Below are 25,754 nucleotides of genomic sequence, written 5' to 3' on the forward strand. Positions count from 1 at the left end.
CTCCCAACGGCTCTTTTGCATTCGTTCACCTATATATCAACGAATGTACTCGGAAACAGGGTGACTCAATCTAGGGTTTGCATCTACATATGCTTCACTCGACAGCCTAATGAGGTTACTCAACACGGCAACTCCCCGGCTTGAGGAGTTCATTGGGGATGACATACCAGAATATGTGATTTTGAGCCACCGTTGGGGAACGGAAGAAGTTACTCTGCAGGATGTCGAGACCGGCAAGGCGCCTGAGAAGCATGCGGGCTGGTCTAAACTGATGCTGTGCTGTCGTCAGGCCGCACGAGATGGCTTTTCGTGGATATGGGTTGATACCTGCTGTATCGACAAGACAAGCTCGACAGAGCTTTCCGAAAGTATCAACTCTATGTATGAATGGTACCAGAGGTCAAGCATATGTTACGCCTTTCTCAACGACTGCCATGGAAAGAAGGACTTTGCGAAAAGTCAATGGTGGACACGAGGCTGGACCCTTCAGGTGAAGAAGCCCATCTGCCGCAAGAACAAGAAAAGCACTTGCTAAATGAAGGCATGACTTAGGAACTGATCGCTCCTGCTGTTGTCGAATTCTACGACGCGGATTGGACCGAGCTTGGCTCCAAGTTGAGCCTTCACGAAGCAATCACAAGCATTACGGGCATTGACATGGCAATTTTGACCGGTGTAAATCATCTCTTCGAACGCAACGTCGCAGTCAGAATGTCCTGGGCTGCTAATCGAAGGACGACACGTGTAGAGGACCAGGCGTATTGCCTCATGGGTTTGTTTGGGGTCAATATGCCTTTATTATATGGTGAAGGCGAACGGGCGTTCACGCGGCTCCAGGAGGAGATTATCAAGGTGCGGGAGGATTACACATTGTTCGTCTGGTGAGTCATGCGTTATATTATGTGTAAAGCTGGTGTGATGTTGATCATCGAATATGCAGGGCTCCAAGACCAGACGATCGTAAGGGCATCGACCGACGCACAAGGGGCTTGCTCGCCGAGCAGCCGTCGGATTTCCTGAGCTGCAATGATGCTCAAGCGTATCACCACAACCCCTGGCACGATCGTCTACTGAAAAACTCCACCTGGCAACCGTGGGAGCTCACTGCGCTATCGCGCAACTGTTTCTCGTTATTCCCCACGCCTAAGGAGCACGAAGCTCCATTCATGACCAGTCGAGGGCTTCGCGTCACTATGCCAATGTACCAGCCGGATTCCCGAAAAATGATGGCTTTCGCATGCGTCACTCTGCTCAACGAAGGACTCACGACGGAGCAGCTGGTTTGTGTTGTCCTTCTCAGGCTTGGCCCACAGTCGACGCAGTATGTGCGGAGTACGTACAACGACTTGATATTCCTCTCAAGGTCGGATAAGGACTATTTTTCGTACCAATCGGTAAACGTACTCAAACCGCGTTCAAACATTGGGCGTTGGAGGGGTTTATCTCCTGCTGACACATCTATGACACTTTTAATTGTCGCCGTTGACGGCCATTACAGCAAGCAACTGAACTGCTACTTCCCTCGACGGGCCACCATGGCTGATCTCCTGTGTCTCGAAGACAAGTTCAGAAGCGGCGAAGAGTCTGTTCTGTCAGACGACCAGCAACTCAAACTGACGAAGTTTCTTGTGTCATTGGGAGCCCGTGAAGGCAAGCAGACGTTGTCATTGCGGCAAGACTTGATTGCACAATGTCTCGGCAATGCTCCAGAGCTGTGTTGGTTGGTCGATAACGATGGAGAACGCAGCAAGGGTAGGAAGGGGCTCCGAGATACGCTATGCTTTGGCTTCGACAGGTATGATTTTGAAGTTCACGTCGAATTGTATGGGGACAGGGCGCTATGCGACGCTGCTTCTACAACAATGGGCGCACCTCCTGACAGACCTCGAGGGACTTGGCCCTCAAGCTTGTACGATGAGGAAGAGGACGTCCTACTCACAGATCGCACGCGTGTCAGCTTGTTGGCACCGCAAAGCCCACGAGTCGATAGTGAAGCCCAGGCCATTGAGCTGGCCGTCGGCATCCGGCGCGTGGCAACCTCGCCCTGGGGCATCAAGAGATACGTCTTGTCCATCGCAGACGCCGCACTGGGGGCTACGTGATGGAGGACGCGGCGACTTGCTCGGCTTGGCGCGTCAAACAGGGAGCTGACTTCCCGTTCCGAAGCGGCTGGTCCGAGCTCCAACCTCGTCCAAGTCGTCGTTCCCGAGCGCTGGCAGCGACGCACTTGGTATCGCCATGGGAGACGAGGCGTCGTCGCCGAAGCGCAAGAAAGTACGCGCAAAGTACGCGTCCAGGTAGGCCCGCCCACGTCTGATGGCGACCGCATGCTAACGGCTGTGCAAGAGCTTGGGAAGTAGCCGCTCCGCATTCCGAACCGTTCCGTATTCTAATCGAAGCTACAGCGTGTCGTGTCGGCGCTCCAAACTCAAGGTATGTCGTCTGTAGTGTGGTGTGGTCCCGCGACATGCCGAGTGGAGAGATAGTCTGATGCATGGAACAGTGCTCTGGCGAGAACCCCTGCCAGCGATGCGTCGACAACGGGAAGCGCTGCTTCTACTCGGAAGACCAGACGGCCGCCGAAGCGCTGCAGAACCTGAGTCGACCCACGCCCGTCCACGCGCCCTCGGATACCACCGACAACGGGAATGCCACCGGGGCAGCTCGCCGCAGTCTGCTGCCGCAAGGCGAAGGCGTCGAGCGGCGGGCCAGCGATGCCAGCGTGCTGGGCATGTCCATTGAAGCACGCATGGCGCGCATCGAGAGCATGATGGACTCGCTGATACTGGAGCGTGCCAGGACCGCCACGCCTCGCACCAGCATGGAGCGCGACGCGGCAGCCAGCGATCGTCTCCATGCCGACTTCCTCATGCAAATAGCTGGGGAAGCCACCATGTCTGCCTTCCCACCCATCGCCGAAGGAGACCTTGACTTCGACAACGGCCCGGCCAGGCTTCGGCATTCCCTCTCAGCAGTAAGCCCTGCCAGCAGTGCCGATGCTGCTGCCACCATCCGCGTCGGTCACAAAACGCTCGCATTTCCCAACCCAGCCGAGTACCAGAGGTATCTTGACATCTTCTTTGACGACATTGCACCTTATTATCCGTGTGTGAACGAGCTAGACTTCCGTATCAACAGTGAGAAGCTACTGTCAGCACCTGCGATCCAAGCAGACCATGTGTCGCTTCTGGCACTCAACTACATCGTCTTCGCCTGTTCAGATATTGCAACGTCATTGGGTAGGTCGGCCTTTGTCTTGTTCCACGTAGAGCACCGAAGCAATGAGGCTGACCCTGATTGCCCCAACAGACGTGGCAAGCTCCCCATCACAAGTCAGCTCTCCCGGGTGGCAGTGGTTTCGGGCGGCAGATGAATTGGTCGGTAAACGCAAGTTGAGCGGCCAAGTTGATCTTTGCTTGATACAGTTTCTGGCTTTGGAGGTACGTTGATCGCCACCTCGTTTTGCTAATGCTAATCTCTACAGGCTGTCTACCTGATGTACGCCGACAAGGGAAATGCTGCCTACAGCATCATTGGGCAGGCGTGCAGAAACTGCTTCCTGGCAGGGCTCCACCAGCAATCCTCATCGTCTTGGCGAAGTTACACGCCCTTTGAGATTCACATGCGACAACGAATCTTTTGGACAGTATATTTTCTCGATCGCCGAATATCGCTCAGCTGCTGTCGGCCGTATAGTATCCGCGAATCTGACATTGACATCGAGCAACCTGCATATCTTTACGACAAGGTGAGAACAACGAACAGATTCCTGGTCTCTTCCTAACTTGTATAGGAAATCCATCCCGATCGGCCCCTACCAGACCTCAACATTGTACAGTCGTCGAATGTTTACCTCAATTGCATGGTATGTTGGGGACGTCTGGCAGCAGATGTTTGGGACGGTACGTTTGCTGCTGCCATGTCCAAAGACCGGGTAGCCAACGACAACGCACTCATTCTTGATGCCCGCATCAAACACTGGACTGATGTCATTCTCCCTACTATTCCATTGTTGCCTCATGAATTCCCTCCTGAACCCCGTCAGCTACGGCAGCACACTATCGTACAAAACAGCCTCGATCAGCTCCGCCTCCTACTGTTTCGTCAAACGATGCTCAGTTTGCGGTACGATCCCGATGTTGCGTGCCTGTGTAGGGATCTTGCTATCAACATTGTGCAAAGGATCAAAAACCATCAAGGCGATGTAGGCCAGCCAACATCCTTCCGATTCCCGATGGCATCATGCCTGGGTGGTGCAATGTTGATACTAGCGACCTTGAACTTCCGCGACATGCCATGCATCCCTTCAGACAACCATTCATTAACGCAATCCGAAGAAGCATATGGCGAAGCTACCAGTATCCTGGCTGACTTGTCTCCTGGACTCGCACTCGCACGCCGCATAAAGAAGGATTTCGCTGACCTCGAAAGTTTGTACCGACAGACTGTCGACCCGACCGAACTAAATTTCGGAAACGATGGCCCTGTAGAAAGGCAGGAGCTATTTCCTTATACATCATTGGATTTCACACAGCAATTTGGCTTCGACAATGAAGCTGATGCAAATAACAGACACACGAACGGATCAAGCTCGGCATCGACCTTGAATACCGATCTATGGAGCTCGATTTTTGCGACCAAGGAGGGCAAGTACGGGGTTCCGTGGATGTGAGGTGACAAGAGAGTCGAAATTTGGTTCATGATTTTCTTCCTTGCCTTCTGAGAGTTACATCATGGGACTGGGCATAGCGAAAATCAGTCTCAAGGCGTTTGTTGCGTTCTGAGATTTGTATTGACATTGATACCCCAAGGGCCCAAGCACGATTTAGGTCTGTACTTCACATGTGGATTGTGTTTGAATAGCAATGAGATGTACGTGGATAGAAGTGTTCGATTATGAGCTAAGACTCTTCAAGGGTATCAAATTTCTCCTCGTGCATTCGGAACTAGGCCTCGTAGCGTTTCTAGACGGTAAACATCCTGGAAACGATGTTTGGCTTGTGTTCAGACCAACTGCCACGACGCTCTTGCACATTCTTGGCGTCTTGAGCTGCGATGATGTCCTCGCCTGTTTCGGGGTGATCCATCACCGACTCCCGATGCGGAAAGAAGCGGTTGAAACCCCAGTAGAAGATGCCGGCGGCCATGAAGGAGTAGATGTAGCCAATGGCGAATCTGCGCAGAACATAACGTTAGCGAAGTATCTATGAATTACATGTTGATGATGCCGAGCAACGTGCGGGCGAGGCCGGAGAGAGAGGGAGACTCACAGGTGTTGACCGCCCAACGACACGCTAGTCGTGCCATGGCCTGCAACGACGATGTTGTTGACAAAACCCGGGAGGGGCGGGATGCAGCCGATGAAAAAGGCAACGACTGCGCGCCAGTTGCTAGCAAACTTGGGCGAGTAGCGGTAGATGCCGTGGAAGTAGTACATGTCGGGGACAGACACGTTCCCGCGCCTGACGATGTAGTAGTCGACTATCAGAATCGAAGTCATCGGGCCCAAGAAGATGGTGTAGCCACCCAAGAACGCAAGGAACTTTGCGGCCGACGCGAGGATTTTCCACGGAACGAAAGCCCAGGAGCCAATGACGGCCGCGAGCAGCTGCCCGCGGCGGATGTTGATGTATTTTGGCGCAAAGGACATGAGGTCGTTGGCCGCGCTGATGGAGTTTGCGGAGATGTTGATGCCGAGCGTGACGATGATGAGACCAATGGCGGCGAAGGCGGCGGCGGCGCGCCCGCCGTGCGACCCGGAGTCCATCCACTTGTGGATGATCTCGATGGGGTTCCACATTACCTCGCCGTAGGCTGTTTGCGCGGAGGCGGCGGTGAAGATGCCCAGCAGGCCGACGATGGCTGTTCATCTGTGGTCAGCGAGGTGCTCTCCATGGTGAATGATGGGCCGCTTACTGAAGATGCATGGGATGACGATGGCTTGAATGTTTTGCGCGCTGGGCTTGTTGGCATATCTTGAGAAATCGGCAATGTTGAGGCCCAAAGTTGCATAGTTGCCCAGCACTCCATTGAGATCTATACGACATTAGCGGATGCGATTGACTGTCACAGCTAATGCACTACTTACTTCCGAAAAATGCCCAGGCCAGGACTGAGCCGTGGACGTGGGTGCCCTCAGTGATGACCGTGCTCTTGCTGATGGTACCACCGGCCCTGCGCAGGGTGTCTCCGAATACGGCTAGGAAGACCATCGGAGCGATGATACTCTTAAACGCAAAGAAGTATTGGACCTTGGTGTATGGGATGCACAGGAAGGGAAGTTGGAGTAGAAAGTAAAGCAAAAATCCAATCATGCCAGCCGTGGTAATGCCCTGGTCTTCTGGGATGTGGTTTGGAATGTTGGCAAAACTGGGCCATGTAGCCTCGAGTAATACGGACATGCATTGGCCGCCTGTCACTGTCTGAACACTGCGTTTTGTTAGCATTCGAAAGCACCGATTCGGTGATGTAGACTAACCCAAGCCATACGATGGCCAAGACGCAGCGGGACAAAACCACAAATTGTGCAAAGTAGTAGCCGAACGGCATGCGTGCGAGTACAGGGAAGGGGGTGTGAAGCTAAGGAGGGTAAGCTGCATTCGTTCTCTCGAATCTTGGTAACCCACGATGGCTCCCATCCTCCCGTTGATGGTGATAACAAGACCCATGATAGCGTTGCCGAGCACGCAAGCGCCGATGGCCATTTTCCAGTCAAGACCGACGGCGATCATCGAAGATGCTGCACAAAACGTGTTACTCACCATTCCATGTCCATTTCAAGTGTGACGGTACTGACCAACTTCCCAATTGGAAACCGCCCATGCATCCGCCATCCAGTAGGCAACATAGGCGCCCCAGTTCCACGTCCGCTTCGACGGGGGAATGGGATCGAAATCGGCATTGGAAGCGTTCTTCGATCTTGCAAAAGTGCTGGCCTCCTGTCGAACCTCGAGACTGAAACCAGGGAATCCTCTTCTCTTGGACACGTGACCCGATATAGGCTCCGCCTGAGAAGTAGCTGGCGAGGCCTGTTTCTCATGGTAGTCTAGGTTCTTTTCGTCGGATGCCATGATGGAAGGAGACGTGCGATATTGCACGTCAAGCACGAAAAGACGGACAAGGCGTTGGGTGTACAAAACTGTGGAACGTCGCGTGTGCTTATACCTGAGGCCGGCCTGTGAGGGGAGATAAGGAAGAGGGAAAGCTTGGGCCCTATACCGTTAGTCGGTCGAGATAAGTAGGGCCACGCGTGGCGGGGGACCTCCAGCTTGGCCAGAAGGATCAGGGCTGACGCCCCAATCAGCTGGACTGCGGGTTGGCGAGATAAGGAGCCGACAAAAGGGCCTAATGAGCCTCACGCAGTCCCGACCACGACAGCACGCATTTCGACCATTGCCACCAGCGCGCGCAGGCTGACGAAGTTCCAGGCCGTGCGAAACTGCACACCAGACGGGCCATCACGAGCAACTGACGACACGCCCCCGCCATGATGTGACGGCCATGGCTAGGCAGCCTAGCCTCTTCCTCGCCCGCACCCCACACGTTCACCAAGCGCACGCACTGCCGTCGGCGATATTGACATTTTGAATGACCAAACAGGTGCAGTTTTCAGCGTTGGACTTTTTGCCCGGAACGGTACGATCCATCGGACCGCTCAAGTCCGCTTGGTCCGTCGTGAATCATTGTCATTCCTTGCAATAAATAGTCTGCAGTACTGCTTCAAGAGGCCCCAGAAAACTTTCCAAAAGCCATCTCAACGACACAGCATCTCTGCCATGCGCCATAGCGCACCTGATCCGCAGCTCAATGCCTTGGCTTTCCATCGACCCTCCGCTTCTCGTTGAATCCCGATAACGCGTTTCGATGGTCGTTGCTGCGCTGCTCATACTTCTCGCTCGTTGTCATTGCTTTTTGTGGCGCATGCGGCTGGGTCGAGAACAAACACGGTCGGACTACGGCGGTATCCACGTCGGAATCGCCAGTGCAGTCGTCGATGTCAAAAACAGCATGATGAAAAACCATGGGCTGATGGCCCACGAGCTCTAGTATGGTCAGCAACAACCCTCAAATTTCTAGACCCAGAGCACGTACCTGGATCTTCAAAGCACTTTCTTCCAATTGTTCTCAGTGAGCTCCCTGTCGTCCTCAGCCTCTTCGACCCTGTCGTGCGTGCGCTGTACCGTCGAGGGCTCTGGCTTGACGTCGACAATCGGTTTGAATGTCGGGCTGCTCTCACCAGCAACAAGGCGTAGGCCTTTGTGCTCGCATACCGCACTTGCGTTGATGTGTTCGGTCTTGTGGTGATGCTGGGTGTCGCTGTCTTGATCGTGGCCTTGGTTCGTTGCAACGGTCCATCCTTCGGTCCACGCGGCAGCCATGCCACCCATGGTCTTTGCAAGAGATCTTGCCACGATTTGGCCGACGGTCTTTCCCCGAGTGAATGGTGCAGCAATGACATTGATCAATGTGCATATGACGTACAGCACGATCGCAACCACCAACGCGGCGGAGATGAAACCAAGCAGATGGAAGAGGGTACCCTCTGCTGCGTCGGCGACGCGTGTGACAAGGTTCATGACCCACGGCTGGAGGTTGAACGCCGTGACAAGCACAGATGCGATGAGCGCAGGAACTTCCATGTTCAGGTGTTGATGGAAAATCTGCTGAAGGAGTAGTGGATTTGGTCTGCTCGTCTCCGTGAGCGTGAGGGACGCGATATATATAGCTGTTGCTACGCGTGAATGGATCGTGTTCAAGTGCGCACGTGCGTCTGTGATGGGTCGTGCTGGATATAGCTCGAAGAACAGAATTGTGCGTGATCTGTGGTTGAAAAGTCTCTCTGTGCTGATTACAGAATTGACAAACATGCGCCTGGTCAAAGCATGCTTGAGAGCTTTGACCCGCAGTCAGCGGTACGTTTGCTTCCCATATTGGTAAAGATTGTTCTATCTGCCTATGTATTTTGAAAGCGAAGGCCAATTCTCCTCTCCAAGGTGGATACACAGCGAGTTTGTAGGTACGTCCTCATTTCTGTTGTCTCCCACAATAGTAAGTCGAAATGCGATTTCTGGTGTCTCAAAGACAAACGAATATTCTGGTCCTGACGAAAAGAGCACTATGATGCTCGTGCCGCTCCTAACGTTGAGGTTGATGATTTCTTGCCATGTTCCAGCTGTACCCAGGGATCGATCGGATCGCCACTTGAGTATCTTACTATGCTTGTTCAATATCATCATTGTGGTTTGTTCGATCGTGAAGTGTCTCTCCAATTCCTCTCTCTAATTTATTGTCCACGACTTTGACAATCCTCCATTTCCTAGAAGTAATGTTCCATTTCTTGGAATGGCGTAGCCCATGCATACAAGAGAGCGTGAGACCGATAAATGCTACATGTTGAGAGAAAAACAGTTTCGTCCAGTTGCCCATGATTTTGGACCAAACATTCGCTGTCATGTTCCACTCACAATCCAGAACACTGCGCTCATTGATAAACTACCGTGCTAAACCAGGCGGGGTTCCTCAGTTGAAATCGAGGCATAACTCTCAAAAGGCAAATTGCTTTGAAAGAGTGAGAGATGGGAGACGACGTCGCCCCACTCACAATCCATGATATCGTGTTGAAAGGCAAATGTACTTGAGGCGTCGAAGACTCGGAGAGCAACAGATTCAAAGGTAGCTTTACGATCGGAGAAGTTCTTACAAAACCACGTATAGGCTTCCAAACAACAACAAAATGTGTCATGGAGTCCTAGAACTATGTCTAGGTGCGCTGTATGGTGTCTCCAGAGTCAAGGAGTACAGTGGCTTATTTGCGAATGCCTTACACTCAAATAGTGTATCCCAGTATACTTGGTGAGGATTCTTTTCGAAATTAAATTCAATCATCTTCGATATATGGAATCCATTTACGTGTCTGTCGAAAGGCCAAGGACTGTAGATCGCATTGATGGGCCGACTGGTTTTACGTTTGTGTTATTCCAATCATACCAGCAGTTCCCACAACGGCTGTATACCCTGCACTCTTAGTTCTCGAACCGAGAAATAAGTTGAGGCATCGATACAAGAGCTAAGAAGAGAGTCATCGATCATCCCGGCGACAAAGCTTACAATTGGTAAGACGGCATTGAAAGCGTTCAGATCGACATAATCTCACCAATCACCAAACGCGCCCGCCCAGCAAGAATACCTGGCATTCTTTTTGCAGGATCTAAACATGTTTGAGGAGCTCTTGACGGGGAGGAAGGAGGAAGTAAAGGCGGCTTTCATGGGTAGAAGCAGGGAAGAAAATTTGATGTGGGTTGCTCTTGGATACTAGACGAATGTATGTACCGATTCCTCATTAGATGTGATTATCTACAACAAACCTACCATGCATATACACACCAACAAAGCGCTCAAATCAGCACACCACACACCTTCATGCATAATGAAACACCATATAACGCCTCTTAACCTGCATCTTTCCCCTCATCCCATCACTCAGTAGCTCTCCGCCAACCCCAGCTTCCCGTAATCTACCAAATCCGACGAATCGTCCGGACAGCTGAAGTCGCGCTCATATGTCTTCGCCGGCATAATCCCGGCCTTGATGCCCGCCTGATAGCTCCACTGCGTCGCCTTCTCCGTCTTCCACGTCCAGTAAAACCAACCCCAGCCAGCCTCAAAACTGATCATCTGGGCGATAGCGAACTGGTACAGCCACTTTTTGTATGCATCAGAGTAGTTACTTGGGTCTGCGTTTGCGCTGGCGCAACTGCATGCGTTAGACTTGAGCGGGCAGTAGGGTTCGAGTACGGAGGTGGACGCATTTCCCGTATCCAAGGTGCCCTCCCAGCGCGTGCCGATGTTCACGTTGTTGATGTACTTGGTGCAGTCTGTGTCGGCCTGGGACCACTCGCCGCACATGGTGGGGCCGAAGCCGGTCGAAGTGTCCATGCTGCGCTCGCTCTGCTTAGTCCACGCCTTGCACGCGAAGTTGAGCTTGTCGGTGTGGTTGAGCTGGATCTGGTCGAGGTTGAAGATGACGTACTGGTGGACGTCCAACAGCAGGTCGTCGTTGGACTGGAGCGGGGAGTCCTTCCAGTTGTCGAGGCCACGGAAGCCGTCACCGAAGACGATGATGGCTTTGATGCCGTCTTTGCGGATTTGCGTGATGGCCTTTTGCGACCACTCTATCACGACGTCGGGGTCCAGGTCGACCATGCGAGGTTCATTGACCAGGCCGTACATTGTGACGATATTTTTGTACCGATCCTGCGCAAAGAAGACGGCGAGCTTATGGTGAATATCAAGCCAGCGATTTGCGTTCGTCTCGCCGTCTGTGCCATTCAGCCAGCCGATGACGCCTTGTCGCCCTGAATGATTCCAGCCATTCTGACTGCCCGGCGCGCCATGCAGGTCAAGATTGATCCGCAGTCCCTGCTGGCGTGCGTACTCGATGCCTCGAAGCAAATAGCGCCATGCAACCTGCCCAACGTATTGGTCCCCATCGTACGTTTCGATCATCCAGTAGCCAAATGGGATGCGAACGTGGTCAAAACCGGCGTTGCGAATGTCTATGAAGGCCTGACGAGTGATAAAGGATGAGTAGTGCTTCTCGAGCGTCTGCTTGGCTTGGGAAGGCCCGCCAAGTTTCTGAACGAGTGTCCATTCGTCGATGATATTGTCGCGGACCGAGTAGGATTCGAAGAAGGATGGTGTGATGAAAGGCTCGAGGTTTAGCCATCCGCCCACGTTCACACCTCTGATGGGATTCTTTCCGTAGCCAAAGTCATCTTTTAGGTTTGGAACTTTGTCGTTTGCCTGGACATCGTCGTCCCATGTGGAGTTCAGACCGATTACGGGAAGCCCTCCGACCTTTTCGCCGGTGTACGTGACATTAAAGTCGTCTGTGTCCCACCATGACCATGGATCAAGCCATCCACCCTTGTCTGCCGCTGGTACACTATCAGGATCTTTGCCTTCAAGGTTACTGTTGGAAGGCTGTGAGCCGCCTCCCGCTGCTTGATTGCCATCCGAACCGCCACTGCCTTTGTCGCTGCTCTTCTTCGAGACCACAATGGCTACCGGAACGATGATAGCGAGGAGGAGCAATACGGATGCAATGGCAATGACTACCAATGGTCAGTTCGAGTATCGCCCAAACAGCAATGCAAGAAACGTACGTATTTTTTTCTTTTTCTTCTTCTTTGCCACCAGCTCCTCTTCCGTAAGTTCTGATGGTGCCCCGGCTCCGCCTCTTTTTTCCATCATGTACTGATAAGAGTCGTCGTCGTTAACACCGCCCTCCTCGGCCAAGGGTCCGCTGACAACCCTCCTCTTCTTCTTCTCAGACATCCGTTGTGCCTTCTCTTGTCGCCTCCTTTCCTTCTTCTCCATAATTTCTGATGGGGTATATCTTTCTTCATGAGCTCGTCTTCGTTCATCTTTTTCCGGGCTAGCATGACTTCGTCTCCTTTCTCTCCTGTCCGCCTGTGCATGAGCACTCATCCTCTGCGCAGCGGTCCGCTGCGCCCCCTCATTATCAGACGCAGCACTACGCCGCTTGCTCTCCTCCCTGGGCCGCTGTCTCGATTCCCTGCGTCTGCGCGCCGCCGCCTCAATCGCAGCGTCGCTCTCGATCGCTCTCTCCCTCTTCCTTTCCTCTCTCTCCCCTTTGACACGGTCTTTCTCAAGTGCCTTCTCCTTGGCCCGCACCTCTTTTAAGTATTGCTCGTCGTAATCATACCCCTTCCACCCACCCCTCTTCGCATTGGCCTTGTCAAGCTTCGCAATCGCATCCAGGCTTAGGGGCGCAGACTGGCGACTGCGCTGCGTGCTGGGAGTGCTGTCCCCGCGGCGCTTACGCGGAGATGGCGAATCCCATTCTGAGTCGCTCTGGTTCCGTGATGAGCGGTGTGGTCTCGGGAGGAGGTCACCCTGTGAGTCGGTGGCCCGGTGGCCTCTTCTTCGCCGGCGCTCGGCGTCGTGCTCGTGGGAGGAGGAGTTGCGACGTTCGCGACGGCGGCGCTCGCGGTGGTCGGGTTCCATGAATGGGAACGGTCTATGGAGGATGGATCGAGGGGAAGAGGAATGCGGGGTTAGGAATGCGACTTCAAACTTTATAAAACGAGAGACAGGAAAAGACCGCAGCGCTCAGTAAATATGTAGATCAATGCTGGAGAACGAGCTTCTCAAGTCTGGTTCACTGCATGCACAATTTCGTAAGCGTGTTGTTGGAAGCGGGAGAGGCTGGGTCTGGCGCCGTTGCTGTGGTGATGCGCTGTTGACAATTGACCTGACGTGGCGCCTCGGCAGCAGGGCTCGCGCCATGCAAAACTGGGAACGTCGCAACCATAAGAGAGCTAGAGTCATTGAGCAACGTTGGCAAGTCTGTAGTTTTAGACTTGGTCTCTGGGCAATTTTGTTGGGCACATGCTTGAGCATGTGCGCGTCATTGCAGACGATAAAAATCAATGGCTAGGAATACCGTGACATACCCTGGAGGTGGGCTATCGTCTTTGGTGTATTATGCAAAACCTCCAGGAAACGAGCGAAGATAACGTAAACGCCGAATTTGACTCGTAAAGAGGTTACAACTAAACGGTCTATCCATCGCCTGAGTACCGCTGCATCTCTTCGAGGCGCGCTCAGGCGAACTCGACGACAATTGATAAGGCAGCCTCTTCCTATACGTGAAGATGTTCTTATCACGGTGACTGCGCTCATGTAGCACGAATTTGAATCCGTGCATATAAATGCCGCACGTGGCGGCGTTCGATTCCCTTGCATGAAACGACAAGACCCTGCGTCAGCCAAAGTAATCCTTCAGATCTGATTGTGATGAATCGAGTCATGACAATCGAGCCATGACATCCTGCCGTGGGCAACGTACCTAGCAGAATGCTGCGCATAGTGAGCGAATTGGATTTATATGCAAACGTGCGACTCTGGCACGAGTCTAGCACTGCAAGGTATGGTCTCATTGGATCTGGTATCTATGGTATCGTGTCGCAGGAAAATGTGCAGTCGCTTCCCTCTAGCGGAACACCTGTCCGCGAAGGCCTCATCGGCTCGCTAAGCGCTCTAACAGAGCATGAATCTGTGCCCGGCATTTTGGCTGTATGCAGCCACGTTCAAATACAATAAGGAAACCGTGTGATTGCCATGTCATTGGTGTTCGTTGGGCGGACGAATCTGGGCATTCCGAAAATTCAGGGTAGGCATCGTTTCAAATGAATCGAGTGATGGCCGGCTGCTTTAAGACGCTGTCGCAGCTGTCGAAGACCCCTGGGCATCTGGCGAGATCTTGTCCTTGCCCTTCTCCGCTTGCTTTTTGTCGTCGTCCACATACAGATTGTGTTCGTAGATGTAGTCTACAACCTTGTCCGGAATGTAGTATCGAATACTCTTTCCCCTCTTCCGGAACAACCGGATCTTAGTGGATGACACATCATTCTGGATCAGCTGCGGAATGACCCAAATCTTCTCACGATACTGTTGTAGAGTAAGGAGAGCATCATCTACAACCGTTAGCGGAAAGTGTGCTATAGCAGTGAGTTGGTTTACCGATGTCTGTCCCGCTGCGCTCCAAGATGAAAGCACCGTAGTGTCCGAGTATTCTCTCGAGGTCCTCGGCGGCCCACAGACCCGGTGTGCTCATAGTCTGAATAAGATCGGCGCCAGCCAAGAGGGCTACGTGTATCGACTTCTTCTCGCCGTCCGGCGTTTCAATCCCACCGAGCACTTCGTTCAGTTCGTGATTGAAGTGGTCTAGAACCTTGACGGTGGGGAGATACTCCTTGTGCAGCGGCTCCCAAGGATCGACACTGATCCAATTAGAGCTATCACGGACAGCTATCCGCGTCATGTTTATCCGGTGGGTCGCGGGTGCCAGTCCGGCTTTCTTGTATGCGTCGCCGACAGGACTGAAGAAACCACCGACAACTTCGTAGTTGGTTTCGAACTCGCAAAAGTCGGCAGCCTCCTCGAACATGCGAAGGTGAAGGTTGGTGGGCGGTGAGAAAGAACCGCACGACACAAGAACGAGCGGCTGCTTCGTAGAATCTGAAAGCGTCGTCTTCAGCCTTTCCTGGGGGAACACGTAGGTGTCGAGGGACATGGGGTCTGAACTGCCGAGAGCGGCGTCGACAGTAGGCTGTCGGTCGTCGCCGCTGGACAAAACGTCGTGTGTAGAGGCGCTCATGGTGGAGTATGGGCGTAGGAGTGGGCGCGAAAGTGAGAGTCGGTGCCTATCGCTGGGGCACGGTCGGCGTGGGGTGCGCAAGCGTGTTCTACGAGGCGCGTATGAGCGGAGATGGCCGGCGGATGACCTGGGTGGGCACAGTCAATTTGTATGTCGCAAATGAAAGTTGTGAACGCTGCTTACCAAAGGCAACCCGTTGAGACCCAGGCAGGCAGTGAGTCAAATGGGGCGCGTGTGATTGATTGAGTCTGACGTCGGAGGCGAACGATCAGCGATTGGCCGGAAATCAATGAGAAGCCGATGTCGTGAAAATTGTGGCGGCGAAGGTGACAGCGCGTGGGGCGGGTTTGTTGCAGCGAGGAGAGCGTGGGAGGAATCTGAAGACTGAGTAATGGCTGGAGGGCGGGCCGGCGACATTTGTAGAGGGCTGGTTCTAGTAGGCTTTGCCTTTCACGCGGCATCTGGAACTGGAAGGGGCGGGGTTAAGCAACGGGGCCCGGTAGTCGAGACGAGCCCACAGCCGATTAACCTGCGCCCAAGCCTGCAAGTGTTCCTCACCTGCATACCACACGAAACAATTTCTGCGCCGCAGCTGCTCCGGTGTGCTTAATTGTGAGCATCTCGCTCGCCCGTCTCCATCAAGAAGAGGAGCTTGTCCCCATCAAATCTGAAGCAGTCAATGTGGAAAGTGCTGCCGGCGAATTCGCAGAGCCCCGCCTGCCGAAAGCGGAGGTGCAGCATGGTGCCATTCGGGCGCACGGGGCGTTTCGCAGAAGTGGGAGCTTCAGTACACATTTGGCTAACCAGCGGGAAGCGACGCAGTATTGATGATCGTGTGCTCCAGCGTCCATGCGAGCTGCTAGCTCTGGCCAAACTACCGCAGCGGAGGGCTAATCCTGAACAGTGTTGGGATAGAGGTGCCAGGCTAGAGCGGGCAGTTACTGCCACACCCTGGCAGGGGTGGCAAGAGTATCCGAGATACCTGGTTCCTTTGATGAGCAATCACAGGATGACCACCATCGCACGGTACTTTTGGTCGTCCTTGGATTGTGCTTCGGATATGCGGGAATGCCCGGCGAGAAGCCCGCGGTAAGCCTGACCAAGACGGGAATGCCTAGACGATACCTTTTAGAGGACGCCGACTGAGTGAGGTTGTCCGTGAGTGAGGTGCTATGACCGAGAGACACTTGGAACTTCTGGTCTCTTGAAATGGATGCGAGAAATGAGGCACGATCATGTACATGGCTGGAACAGCATGGTTGCTAGCTCATTGTCTGACGCCTCTGTTCATTACCGACTCTTCTGACGCCATGAGACATGTGGCGTGTTACCGTTCAGTCGTTGCGGCAGTTGGAGTCACGTTTGAAGCGATTATCACTGCGGTTGGGAGAGAAGTAATTGGCATGCTTGCAGTTACAATCGGCGTAGCGCGCGCCTGCTAACCAGCCGGCCCTCGGAGGAGACCAACACCTGGTCGGCTATCACGATGCGGAATAGAGCAGCCTCAACTGAGGCCGGGCTTGCAGTACACGTATTCGTGATTCTTCCATGTTTCGCGAGCTAGTCAGGCTGCTGCAGGCGATCCACCACTCCCGTAGTGTCACGCCAAGGCTACATCACTTATCATCTTCATCCAGCACGACATCTACAAACACCATCGTTAACTGCCCGCCCGCGTCGTACTCAGTACACCAGCAGCACGTGCAGCTCTAATCCACTGCCCTCCACACGCCGTCGCTGCCCGTTCGCGCTGTCCCGACTGATCGCATTCGCTTAGAGCGGCCTATGGCGCCCAAGTAAAGCAGCGACTGCTCATGGAAAGAAAAGACCGACACTTGGTCCCATCTTCTTCTTCTCCTTCTTCCAGGTACGCCGCCCCACCATCTCCCACCCTCGCCCGCACGGGCAGCCAAGCACGTCAAACGACATCACCGCCGCCCGCTGCCCCATCAACCTCGCCTCCGCGTCACACCTGCTTCATCGGCACAGCTACTGCGACACCCACCGGGGCCTCAGTCTGGCGCGAGCCGTCGAAGTTGACCATCTAGCAATCAGTTTCTCATGTCGTCCAGAGTGACTCGCTCGTCTGCGAGGCAATCATCAGGCTCCTCGCCCAGCAACCAGCCCAATCCCCCCGCCCCGCCGCCTCCGCCCGCGCGTGCTGGCTCGACGAGGAAGCGGAAGGCCTCTGCCCGCGAGCCCAGCCCCGACGAGCCCCCAGCGCAGCCCGAACCGCCTGCTCGCGCCGGCCGTTCTAAGCGCACAAAAGTAGAGCAGCAGGACCCGCCTGCTCCCTCCGCTGCTCGCTCCAAGAAGGGCAAAGGCAAATCGGCCATGTCTACACCGGGGTACGACCATCCAAGTATATCCCATCTGGCGGATGCCATGCTGATCCAATGTCACAGACAGCCAACCGACAGCCCAGAGGAGAAGGCGCAACCGTCATCGTCAAAACGCGGCAAGAGTAATCGTAGGAGCGGAGGTCAAGGTGACGAACCCCAGCGACCTCCGAAACTCCCCACAGCTAAACCCGGTACAGACAGTGCGCCCTCTTCCTCGTCCCGACGAGGCTCCCGCAAATCGAACGCTAAGAACGACGATGATGTAGCTATGGAGGACGCACCTGGTATGAACGAGACACCACAAGGAGGTTCCGGCCCTGGCCGGCCTGACACAAGCGATGGCAGCAACGTCGATGGTCAGGATATACATTACGATGAGGATGAGGACGACGATGACGACGACCCCTTCGGCAGTGGCTTCCTAGGGCGTCATCCGGGAGGTCTTTCTGCCTTGCGGCACCTTACTGGCATGGCACAGCTGATGAGCAACACGAACAATCGGCTACGAGGCATACTGGAGCAGCTGCAGTCACAAGACCCAACGATCCAGATGATAGCGCTCCAAGATCTTTCCGAGGTTTTATTGATTTCTACAGAGGACAACCTGGCCGGGCACTTCTCGCCAGATGCGTATGTGAAAGAGCTTGTCAAATTGCTGCAACCCAACGAGTTCACGGGTGAAGAAAACCCGGACATAATGCTCCTTGCTTGTCGGTGTCTGGCGAACTTGATGGAAGCCCTCCCTCAAGCCACCGCTAACGTCGTTTACGGCGGCGCTGTACCAATACTATGTTCGAAGCTACTCGAGATCCAATATATCGACCTCGCGGAGCAGTGTTTAAGCACACTGGAGAAGATTTCTGTCGAGTTCCCAGCGTCCATCGTTCGCGAGGGTGGCCTTACTGCATGCTTGACATACCTCGACTTCTTTGCTACAGGCACTCAGCGAACAGCGGTCACGACAGCCGCAAACTGCTGTCGTAACATACCCGAAGATTCGTTTGCTACCATTCGCGACGTCATGCCCATCCTCGGAAATATCTTGAAAAACAACGACCAGAAAGTTGTAGAGCAAGGTTGCATTTGTGTCTCTCGAATCGTACAGAGCTTCAAGCAACAAGACAGCAAGCTCGAGGAGCTCGTCAGCCCTGAGCTGCTGCGAGCGATCCTCGGGCTTCTTCTGCCTGGTACAACCAATCTCATCGGCCCGAACATTCATACTATGTTCCTTCAGGTTCTCGCATACACAGCAAAAGCGAGCCCGCGCCTTTCAGCCGAGCTTTTCAAATTGAACGTGGTGGATACACTTTACCAAATATTGACCGGTGTATCTCCGCCCGCCGGGACCGAAGATATCGCCACCAAGATTGATACTGTCGTTATCATGCAAGCGCTCATTCACCGGCCCAAGGACCAAGTTTTCGAGACGCTGAATGTTGTCTGCGAGCTTTTGCCAGCTGTGACAAGGGAAGACCTGACTTATCTGGACGATCTCGTTGACGCTGGCTATCCTGGTGAGAATGCACCCCCACTCTCCGCTTCCCGAACGTCCAACGCAGCAGGTGATAACCGCCTGGAGCTGCTTGAAGATTGTAAAGAGCAAGTCAAGCGTTTTGCCGTCATCTTACTTCCCACTTTGACGGATGTGTATTCAAGTACGGTCAATCTGAACGTCCGACAAAAGGTCTTGACAGCACAGTTGAAGATGCTCTCCAACCTGGACACTGATATCCTTGAAGAGTCTCTACGCGCTGTCCCATATGCATCGTATCTTGCGTCCATATTCTCACAACAAGATCATGCGACCCTGGTTACGTATGCACTCCAGGCGGCTGAGCTCCTATTGAAGCGTCTCGAACCAATATACCGGTACCAGTTCTATCGCGAAGGTGTTATATCTGAGATCGCAAAACTGGCCAGCCGTCCGTGCAAGACTCTGGAGCTGCGACCAAAGGGGTCGCGAACTACGATTGAAGTTGAAGCGGCGGCCGACTCTAATGCCAGTTCTAGCTCCACTGGCGAAGTAGACATGGATCAAGACATTGAAGAAGAGATTGATGTGGAGGTACATTCAGAGGACGAGGAGGACGATCATGGAAACGACGATGATGAGCCGCACGACCACAGCGACAATCGAGAGGATGATGACGACTCAGATTCATCCTCCTCCTCAGAACATTACCACCCACCTCCGATGCCTAATGCCGAAGACATCATTACGCTACGGGCCAAGAAGTTCATTGAAGTTCACGAGAACGATGATGCCAAAGCCATTAGGGACAAGGCTACTGACATACTGGAGACCCTAAAGTCTCTTGCCACGGAGATTCGTCAATGCGTTCTTCAAGGTGGTTCGGGAAATTGCATCGAGCTGTTCACGCGCTTGGCCGCATACTTTGAGGGCGACGCACTCGAGAGCATCACCAGCTACGAGCTTATGTCGTCCAACATAGTAGATGTGTTATTGGACGTGTTCACTACCGAACCTGCCAAAGGTGTGGAGCCACACGCTTTGTTCCTCGAAGCATTCATGGGCACCAGCAGTAAGAATAAGATCAAAACTGCTAGCAGCGCCTCGCCTGCCACCCCTTTCAGCGTGCTGGTTAGCAAACTCCAAGACTTGCTGAGTAGGGCTGAGCACTTTGAGGTCATTACTGTCCATCAGCATTCATATGATAGCCGTGGCAGCGCGACTTCCATGCTGGCCAAACAACTACGTTTGAAGCTCATGGCCGATGACGAATCTGGCATCCCGAAGACGTACCGCAACATGATGGTGTCAATTCATGCTATTGCAACGTTCAAAGCCCTGGACGACTATCTACGCCCTCGCATTGCCATCGCCGAACGACCACGTCCGCCGCGGGCTCGTGACGCTGCCGCCTATGCACAAGCGCTCGCTGAAGGACGTCTGCCCGTCCCGCCCCCCCCGCATACTCCTTCTGAGTCGACGAACCGTTCCTCAGCGCGAAAGTCGAAAGCGAAAACGTCTGCATCCACCCCATCTGTACAAGCTGGCCCGAGTTCAGCTTCTCAAGAGAAACCGCGTCGATCTAGTAGGCGACAGCAAGCACAACCGCCGCCGCCGCCGCCGCCCCCCCCACAATTGAATTCTGATCACGATCCCGTGGAATGCGCGGATGAGGAGCGCCTGTCTGATCCTGATTCCATGGACGAAAGTAGCGCCTTGAATGCTATTATGGATGGTCTCGACGATGACATGGATGAAGACCAGCCGGATCCGTCGGCGGTCAGCGTCGAGGTTGCGCCTACAGGCAAGGTGACTGCCCGCAAAGAGGACGGCACCCGAGTGGCTACACCTGTGCAAAGTCAGACTCCAAGCAGACCGCCTGCGCAAGAGCGAATGTCCACCCCCTCCCGACTTTCTTCGCTCCTCCGTGGTGCTGCTGCGCACCAAGGCCTCGCCGGTGCCCTATCGTATGCAGCCGCCATGCAGTCCACTCCGCAAGATTGGCATATCGAGTTCAGTGTTAACGACCAACCACTCTCGAATGATACGACCATTTATCGTGCTGTGCACTTTAGCCAAGGTCAGCCGGGAGATGCACCACATCGTACCGTGTGGAATGCAATCCACACCATCAAGTTCAAACGCGTGTCTGGCCCGCCCCCAACAGAGTCCAGTTCGATTACACCACCTTTGGAGTCGAAGAGCGGTACTGCAGGGATTCCGCAGTCGTTGAGCGATCATCCCATCACTACTGGCATCTTGCGTTTGCTTAGCATTCTGCATAACCTCAACGCGAACATGGATGACTTGATCTCGGACAACCGAGTCCAGCTCAAGGCCAATGCAGAACCGTTATCGCAGTTTGTCAATACGAAGCTGACTGCGAAGCTGAATCGTCAGCTGGAGGAACCTTTGATCGTGGCAAGCAACTGTCTTCCGAGCTGGAGCGAGGATTTGGCACGCCTCTATCCCTTCCTATTCCCCTTCGAGACCCGGCACCTGTTCGTTCAATCAACCTCGTTTGGGTATTCGCGATCTATGACGCGCTGGCAGAACGCCCAACCGGCAACCGACAGTAGGCACGACCGCCATCGTGATGAGCGGCCTTTCCTTGGACGCCTACAGCGACAAAAGGTCCGTATCTCGCGTGCCCGGATCCTCGAGTCAGCCATGAAAGTGATGCATCTCTACGGATCATCTCCCAGTGTATTGGAGGTAGAGTACTTTGAAGAAGTCGGTACAGGGCTCGGACCTACCCTGGAATTCTATTCTTCAGTGTCAAAAGAATTTTCGAAAAAGAAGCTGAAGCTGTGGCGGGAGAACGAGTCCAGTGGGGACGATGAGTATGCTTTTGGAAAGCGCGGTCTCTTCCCTGCGCCGATGAGCACGGCTCAAGCTGGCACTGAAAATGGCACGAAGATCTTGGAGCTCTTCAAGACATTGGGCAAGTTTGTTGCACGCTCAATGCTGGACTCGCGGATTATCGATGTGTCCTTCAACCCAACATTCTTCCGCGTCGGCGATGGCACCGTTGCTGTTGCGCCTTCTCTAGGGGTTATCAAATCTGTCGACTACGATCTGGCCAAATCGCTCAAGCTGCTGAAGCAGTTTGCTGATGCAAAGAAGCAGATTGAGGGAGACGACAGCTTGACGGCCGCCGAGAAAGCTTCCGCTCTCAAGGATGTCGTCTTCCAAGACTGCCACGTGGAAGATCTTGGCTTGGATTTCACGCTTCCCGGGTATCCCATTGAGCTTGTCGAGGACGGTGCGGACAAGCAAGTCACGATCGAAAATGTGGAAATGTATGTCGAGAAAGTTCTTGATCTGACGCTAGGATCTGGAGTTCAGCGTCAGGTAGAAGCCTTTAGGGCAGGCTTCTCCGAAGTCTTCCCATACTCCGCTTTGCGGGCTTTCACCCCGGACGAGCTCGTCATGCTCTTTGGACGTGTGGATGAGGACTGGTCTCTCGAAAGTGAGTTTGCTTCTCATAGAATTCGCCGGTACCTACGATGCTAATAATAAAAACAGCTTTGATGGATTCAATCAAGGCAGACCACGGATACAACCTCGACAGTAAGAGCGTTCGTAATCTTTTACAGACAATGAGCGAGTTCTCGGCCACTGAGCGCCGCGACTTCCTCCAGTTCATCACTGGTAGTCCGAAGCTTCCTATCGGAGGTTAGTTGTTATCTCCCTGCGCTCGATCCTCTTCTCACCATTTCCCAGGTTTCAAGAGCCTCACGCCGATGTTCACCGTGGTTTGCAAGCCGAGCGAGCCGCCTTATACGTCAGACGACTATCTTCCGAGTGTCATGACATGCGTCAACTACCTCAAGATGCCCGATTACAGCAGTATGCAGATTCTCCGTGAGAAGCTCCGTGTTGCAATTCAGGAGGGCCAGGGCGCCTTCCATCTTTCCTAAGCACGCAGGCTGGACCATTACAACTGTCGGGGTTTGGCGCACATTTCACCAAAGGGACCCTGTGGTATGCTTTGGGGTTTCACATGAGTTAGGCGTTATATACTCTTCAGGATGCATTCCCGTAGGAGGAAAGGGCACTGGTGCTGGGCTTGGTATTTGTTAACGACTGACGCCGACAACGGACAATAAGCATGAGGACAATAGGTCCATGGCGTTAATGCTTGTACTCTCACATAGCGTATCTTACAAATTTTGGATGGGCGGATGGGAATCAGAATTCACATGCTTTAAGACACTCATCACACTCAAGCCAAATGATTACAGTGTCTTGGTTCCGAGTCATAGCTTAGCGCGGTTGCGCGATGTGGATCCGCCCAGGTGCCCGGACAGACGAATGACGCACATGACTCGGCGCGTAATTGAGTTTTAGATATGAGACCAAGAAAGCATAAGTGCATGTTCCTCTGCTGCACCACCGATGGAAACGATGCCTATACTGCGTGAATGCCAAGTGTCGGCCCGTTCGGCACCGAGCTGATACGAAACCGCTCGAAATGAACACACACAACACAACACAACACGGGCGCACTTAACTTCTTATCCCACTGTGCCTCAATCGCACAACGTATCTCGGTCGCGTAGCCACGAACTTCCTGTTTCACGCGCATCCTAGAGTCTCTCATCGTCTCGAAATTCTTCCGACTAGAGTACTTCTAGTGCTGAGTATGCAACGCGTACCCCGCCACACCAGACTGCGCAAACATTCCAAGACCAAAGATGGATGAAGAGCTCCACGACCTCGAGGTACGCACGCGACCGTGTTGCACGACCGATTCCGAATGCTAAGATCCGCGTAGCAAGAATATTGCCCACCGTTAGACCCCGCTCTTATTCACGCGCTGTACCCAGACTATGCTGGACAATCGGGTGGCACGCAGGTGCTGAGAGGTCTTTTGGAAGACCTCAAACAGACTGCTGCAGCCGAACAGCTTACCGAGTTCGATCCGTCGGGCAGCAGTGGCGGCGCGGTGCGAACCAGTCCGAGCAAACAGTTCGACGATGCGGAGTCGAGTACAGAGACATGGACCTCGCTGTCACAGACGAACGGGACTGACTCCACAAGCCTTTCGAACGGCTTGGCGACATTGGAATTGGGTGTAGACTCAGACCATCTGGCTTTTGGAGGGTATTTCCGAGAAACGGAGGGCTACGACACACCAACCAAGGAAGCGCTGCTCGCCGAGACGTTCCCCACCTTGCGGCTCGAATTTGTCACGTACACGTTGAAGAAGTGCGGAGACGACTTTGAGAAGGCGACGGATGAGCTGCTGAACCACGTGTACTTCCACGATGTAAGCGGAAGCCCTGGAGATGAAGTGCCCGTTGTGAAAGGCATCGACGCATTTTCGGAGGAACACCATCTGCCACAACGGGGTAAGAAGGGAAAGACGAAGAAGAGGCAAATTCATGTGGACTATCACAATGTGGCATCAGCGTCTAACTCAGAATCAGAGCTCAGTCCCACCGCGCCAATCGCAAACAGGTGGAAAGACAGCGGGCGAGATATCGAGTTCTTGTCATCGCGAACGAAGGTCTCTGCAAAGACCATTGCATCCTTGTACCACGCGAATGGCCTCTCACTAGCGGGCACCATTGTTGCGATGATGAAGACATCTATTGCTGACCACGGGAAGAAAGAGCCTGAAGCACGTATCATTCAGCCCGCGTTGGACCTCAACGAAGAATTTCCAAACATCGAATTAGATTACGCCATCGCTTTGATCAGGCTAACGGCACCCTCAACATCATATGCACACGAACTCGCAAAGAAAATCACCGGTTGTCCGAGCGCATCCTATGTCACTAAAGGTAGCATACAAGTCATACCCCAATACGCTCCCGTCAGTCTGTCAGAGCCAACACCGGAGAGCACGAAATTGCCCGACCTTGCGCCCTCTGCCACCCCACATACAGCCGCTTCCCTCGCCGCAGTCCGCAGCTCAGCCTTCAATAATGCCTCGGCTTCTTTCCGCAAAGGTCGCTCAAACCCGCTTTACAAAGCTGCAGCAGGCTATTACGCTCAAGTTGGACGCGACGCCAATGCCCACCTCCGAGCGCAGTCAGAGGCCGATGCTGACGTATTCGTCTCGCAGCAGTCGACTTCTACTGTGCTGGACCTCCATGGTGTTACAGTGGACAGCGCAACCAGGATTGCCAAGCGGAGGACCAAGGCATGGTGGGACGGTTTAGGTGAGGCGAGAATCCCCGGCTATGGGCAGGGCAGAGGTGGTGCTAGGGATGGATTCAGGATCGTCACGGGCCTGGGGAGACACAGTGAGGGTGGTAGAGGAAAGATTGGACCCGCTGTTGTAAGGGCGTTGGTTCAGGAGGGGTGGAGAGTCGAGGTGGGAAGCGGAGAGGTGATTGTTACGGGGAAGGCGAAGCGCACCCAAGCTCCTCACTAAGAATGAGAGATGTGGGCAATTTGTGCGAGCTGTCCATATTCCGATATACATGGAGAGTGGCATGTGTTGGGAGAAGATCTCGGGAATGTGCAGAGCCGCTTTTCAACAGCCACCTGGTCGTACTGTTCATGCACCGCAATGCCTTGAGAGTGCGCGTTCAAGCTGCAATGCATTACCCAATTCAACACATCTCGCGTCCTCTCCCCCATGCCTTCCGCATCAAGCTGACGGTGCTTTCCTATCCTACCTCTGCGTTTTTTCCGGCCTAGCGCGACATTAGATTACACTAATTTTAGCAACGTCCCCCATTTCACCCCAACCCCAGCCTCTATCCTTCCTGCGCCCCATCTGAACCCACAGGCCCAGGTC

At 53.7% G+C, this 25,754-nt stretch overlaps 10 protein-coding genes across 10 annotated transcripts; 5 read left to right on the top strand and 5 right to left on the bottom strand.

Annotated features, from left to right (window-relative positions):
• Positions 1 to 109: 109 nt before the first annotated feature.
• Positions 110 to 885, top strand: CC84DRAFT_1190746 (HET-domain-containing protein; the record flags this gene model as incomplete). The annotated part of the gene is made up of 2 exons (XM_018181140.1): positions 110 to 490; positions 553 to 885. The coding sequence occupies 2 exons, from the start codon at positions 110 to 112 to the stop codon at positions 883 to 885; spliced, it is 714 nt and encodes a 237-aa protein (XP_018030286.1).
• On the top strand, positions 851 to 2,345 carry CC84DRAFT_349211 (uncharacterized protein). The gene has a single exon (XM_018185867.1). It carries the CDS (start codon positions 1,167 to 1,169, stop codon positions 2,100 to 2,102), a length of 936 nt encoding a protein of 311 aa, XP_018030287.1. The 5' UTR covers positions 851 to 1,166; the 3' UTR covers positions 2,103 to 2,345.
• On the top strand, positions 2,199 to 4,915 carry CC84DRAFT_1168833 (uncharacterized protein). The gene is made up of 7 exons (XM_018179495.1): positions 2,199 to 2,297; positions 2,347 to 2,352; positions 2,406 to 2,433; positions 2,504 to 3,239; positions 3,310 to 3,440; positions 3,485 to 3,748; positions 3,794 to 4,915. The coding sequence occupies exons 1-7, from the start codon at positions 2,239 to 2,241 to the stop codon at positions 4,670 to 4,672; spliced, it is 2,103 nt and encodes a 700-aa protein (XP_018030288.1). The 5' UTR covers positions 2,199 to 2,238; the 3' UTR covers positions 4,673 to 4,915.
• Positions 4,916 to 4,964: 49 nt separating this feature from the next.
• Positions 4,965 to 7,070, bottom strand: CC84DRAFT_1102859 (uncharacterized protein; the record flags this gene model as incomplete). Its single annotated transcript, XM_018174986.1, has 7 exons — positions 4,965 to 5,175; positions 5,271 to 5,862; positions 5,917 to 6,036; positions 6,089 to 6,429; positions 6,479 to 6,579; positions 6,627 to 6,739; positions 6,797 to 7,070. The coding sequence occupies 7 exons, from the start codon at positions 7,068 to 7,070 to the stop codon at positions 4,965 to 4,967; spliced, it is 1,752 nt and encodes a 583-aa protein (XP_018030289.1).
• A 531-nt stretch (positions 7,071 to 7,601) lies between these two features.
• Positions 7,602 to 8,901, bottom strand: CC84DRAFT_1168837 (uncharacterized protein). The gene has a single exon (XM_018179496.1). It carries the CDS (start codon positions 8,637 to 8,639, stop codon positions 8,100 to 8,102), a length of 540 nt encoding a protein of 179 aa, XP_018030290.1. The 5' UTR covers positions 8,640 to 8,901; the 3' UTR covers positions 7,602 to 8,099.
• A 45-nt stretch (positions 8,902 to 8,946) lies between these two features.
• CC84DRAFT_1168838 (uncharacterized protein) lies at positions 8,947 to 9,534 on the bottom strand. Its single transcript, XM_018179497.1, has one exon. It carries the CDS (start codon positions 9,451 to 9,453, stop codon positions 9,214 to 9,216), a length of 240 nt encoding a protein of 79 aa, XP_018030291.1. The 5' UTR covers positions 9,454 to 9,534; the 3' UTR covers positions 8,947 to 9,213.
• Positions 9,535 to 10,479: 945 nt separating this feature from the next.
• Positions 10,480 to 13,029, bottom strand: CC84DRAFT_1103239 (glucan 1,3-beta-glucosidase precursor; the record flags this gene model as incomplete). The annotated part of the gene is made up of 3 exons (XM_018175003.1): positions 10,480 to 12,029; positions 12,165 to 12,484; positions 12,530 to 13,029. The coding sequence occupies 3 exons, from the start codon at positions 13,027 to 13,029 to the stop codon at positions 10,480 to 10,482; spliced, it is 2,370 nt and encodes a 789-aa protein (XP_018030292.1).
• A 1,072-nt stretch (positions 13,030 to 14,101) lies between these two features.
• Positions 14,102 to 15,427, bottom strand: CC84DRAFT_349957 (nicotinamide mononucleotide adenylyltransferase 1). Its single transcript, XM_018185868.1, has 3 exons — positions 15,368 to 15,427; positions 14,548 to 15,272; positions 14,102 to 14,501 (listed from the first exon to the last, which is right to left on the bottom strand). Exons 2-3 carry the CDS (start codon positions 15,182 to 15,184, stop codon positions 14,239 to 14,241), a joined length of 900 nt encoding a protein of 299 aa, XP_018030293.1. The 5' UTR covers positions 15,185 to 15,272; positions 15,368 to 15,427; the 3' UTR covers positions 14,102 to 14,238.
• A 1,818-nt stretch (positions 15,428 to 17,245) lies between these two features.
• On the top strand, positions 17,246 to 22,920 carry CC84DRAFT_1222269 (uncharacterized protein; the record flags this gene model as incomplete). Its single annotated transcript, XM_018183348.1, has 4 exons — positions 17,246 to 17,532; positions 17,590 to 22,469; positions 22,526 to 22,675; positions 22,724 to 22,920. 4 exons carry the CDS (start codon positions 17,246 to 17,248, stop codon positions 22,918 to 22,920), a joined length of 5,514 nt encoding a protein of 1,837 aa, XP_018030294.1.
• A 464-nt stretch (positions 22,921 to 23,384) lies between these two features.
• On the top strand, positions 23,385 to 25,584 carry CC84DRAFT_1199566 (uncharacterized protein). Its single transcript, XM_018181627.1, has 2 exons — positions 23,385 to 23,724; positions 23,778 to 25,584. Exons 1-2 carry the CDS (start codon positions 23,698 to 23,700, stop codon positions 25,383 to 25,385), a joined length of 1,635 nt encoding a protein of 544 aa, XP_018030295.1. The 5' UTR covers positions 23,385 to 23,697; the 3' UTR covers positions 25,386 to 25,584.
• Positions 25,585 to 25,754: the final 170 nt, after the last annotated feature.

The sequence above is a fragment of the Paraphaeosphaeria sporulosa genome (genome assembly GCF_001642045.1).
Source record: "Paraphaeosphaeria sporulosa strain AP3s5-JAC2a unplaced genomic scaffold CC84scaffold_13, whole genome shotgun sequence".
In the NCBI taxonomy this organism is placed as follows: domain Eukaryota; kingdom Fungi; phylum Ascomycota; class Dothideomycetes; order Pleosporales; family Didymosphaeriaceae; genus Paraphaeosphaeria; species Paraphaeosphaeria sporulosa.

Coding starts and splice junctions, on each gene's coding strand:
- CC84DRAFT_1168837 (XM_018179496.1), bottom strand. CDS start 8,639: ATGGAAGTTCCTGCGCTCATCGCATCTGTGCTTGTCACGGCGTTCAAC.
- CC84DRAFT_1199566 (XM_018181627.1), top strand. CDS start 23,698: ATGGATGAAGAGCTCCACGACCTCGAG. Junction 23,725..23,777: donor AAGAGCTCCACGACCTCGAG/GTACGCACGCGA, acceptor AGATCCGCGTAG/CAAGAATATTGCCCACCGTT.
- CC84DRAFT_1168838 (XM_018179497.1), bottom strand. CDS start 9,453: ATGACAGCGAATGTTTGGTCCAAAATCATGGGCAACTGGACGAAACTG.
- CC84DRAFT_349211 (XM_018185867.1), top strand. CDS start 1,167: ATGACCAGTCGAGGGCTTCGCGTCACTATGCCAATGTACCAGCCGGAT.
- CC84DRAFT_349957 (XM_018185868.1), bottom strand. CDS start 15,184: ATGAGCGCCTCTACACACGACGTTTTGTCCAGCGGCGACGACCGACAG. Junction 14,502..14,547: donor GCGCAGCGGGACAGACATCG/GTAAACCAACTC, acceptor TAACGGTTGTAG/ATGATGCTCTCCTTACTCTA.
- CC84DRAFT_1168833 (XM_018179495.1), top strand. CDS start 2,239: ATGGGAGACGAGGCGTCGTCGCCGAAGCGCAAGAAAGTACGCGCAAAG. Junction 2,434..2,503: donor GTCGGCGCTCCAAACTCAAG/GTATGTCGTCTG, acceptor TGCATGGAACAG/TGCTCTGGCGAGAACCCCTG. Junction 3,441..3,484: donor TACAGTTTCTGGCTTTGGAG/GTACGTTGATCG, acceptor TAATCTCTACAG/GCTGTCTACCTGATGTACGC.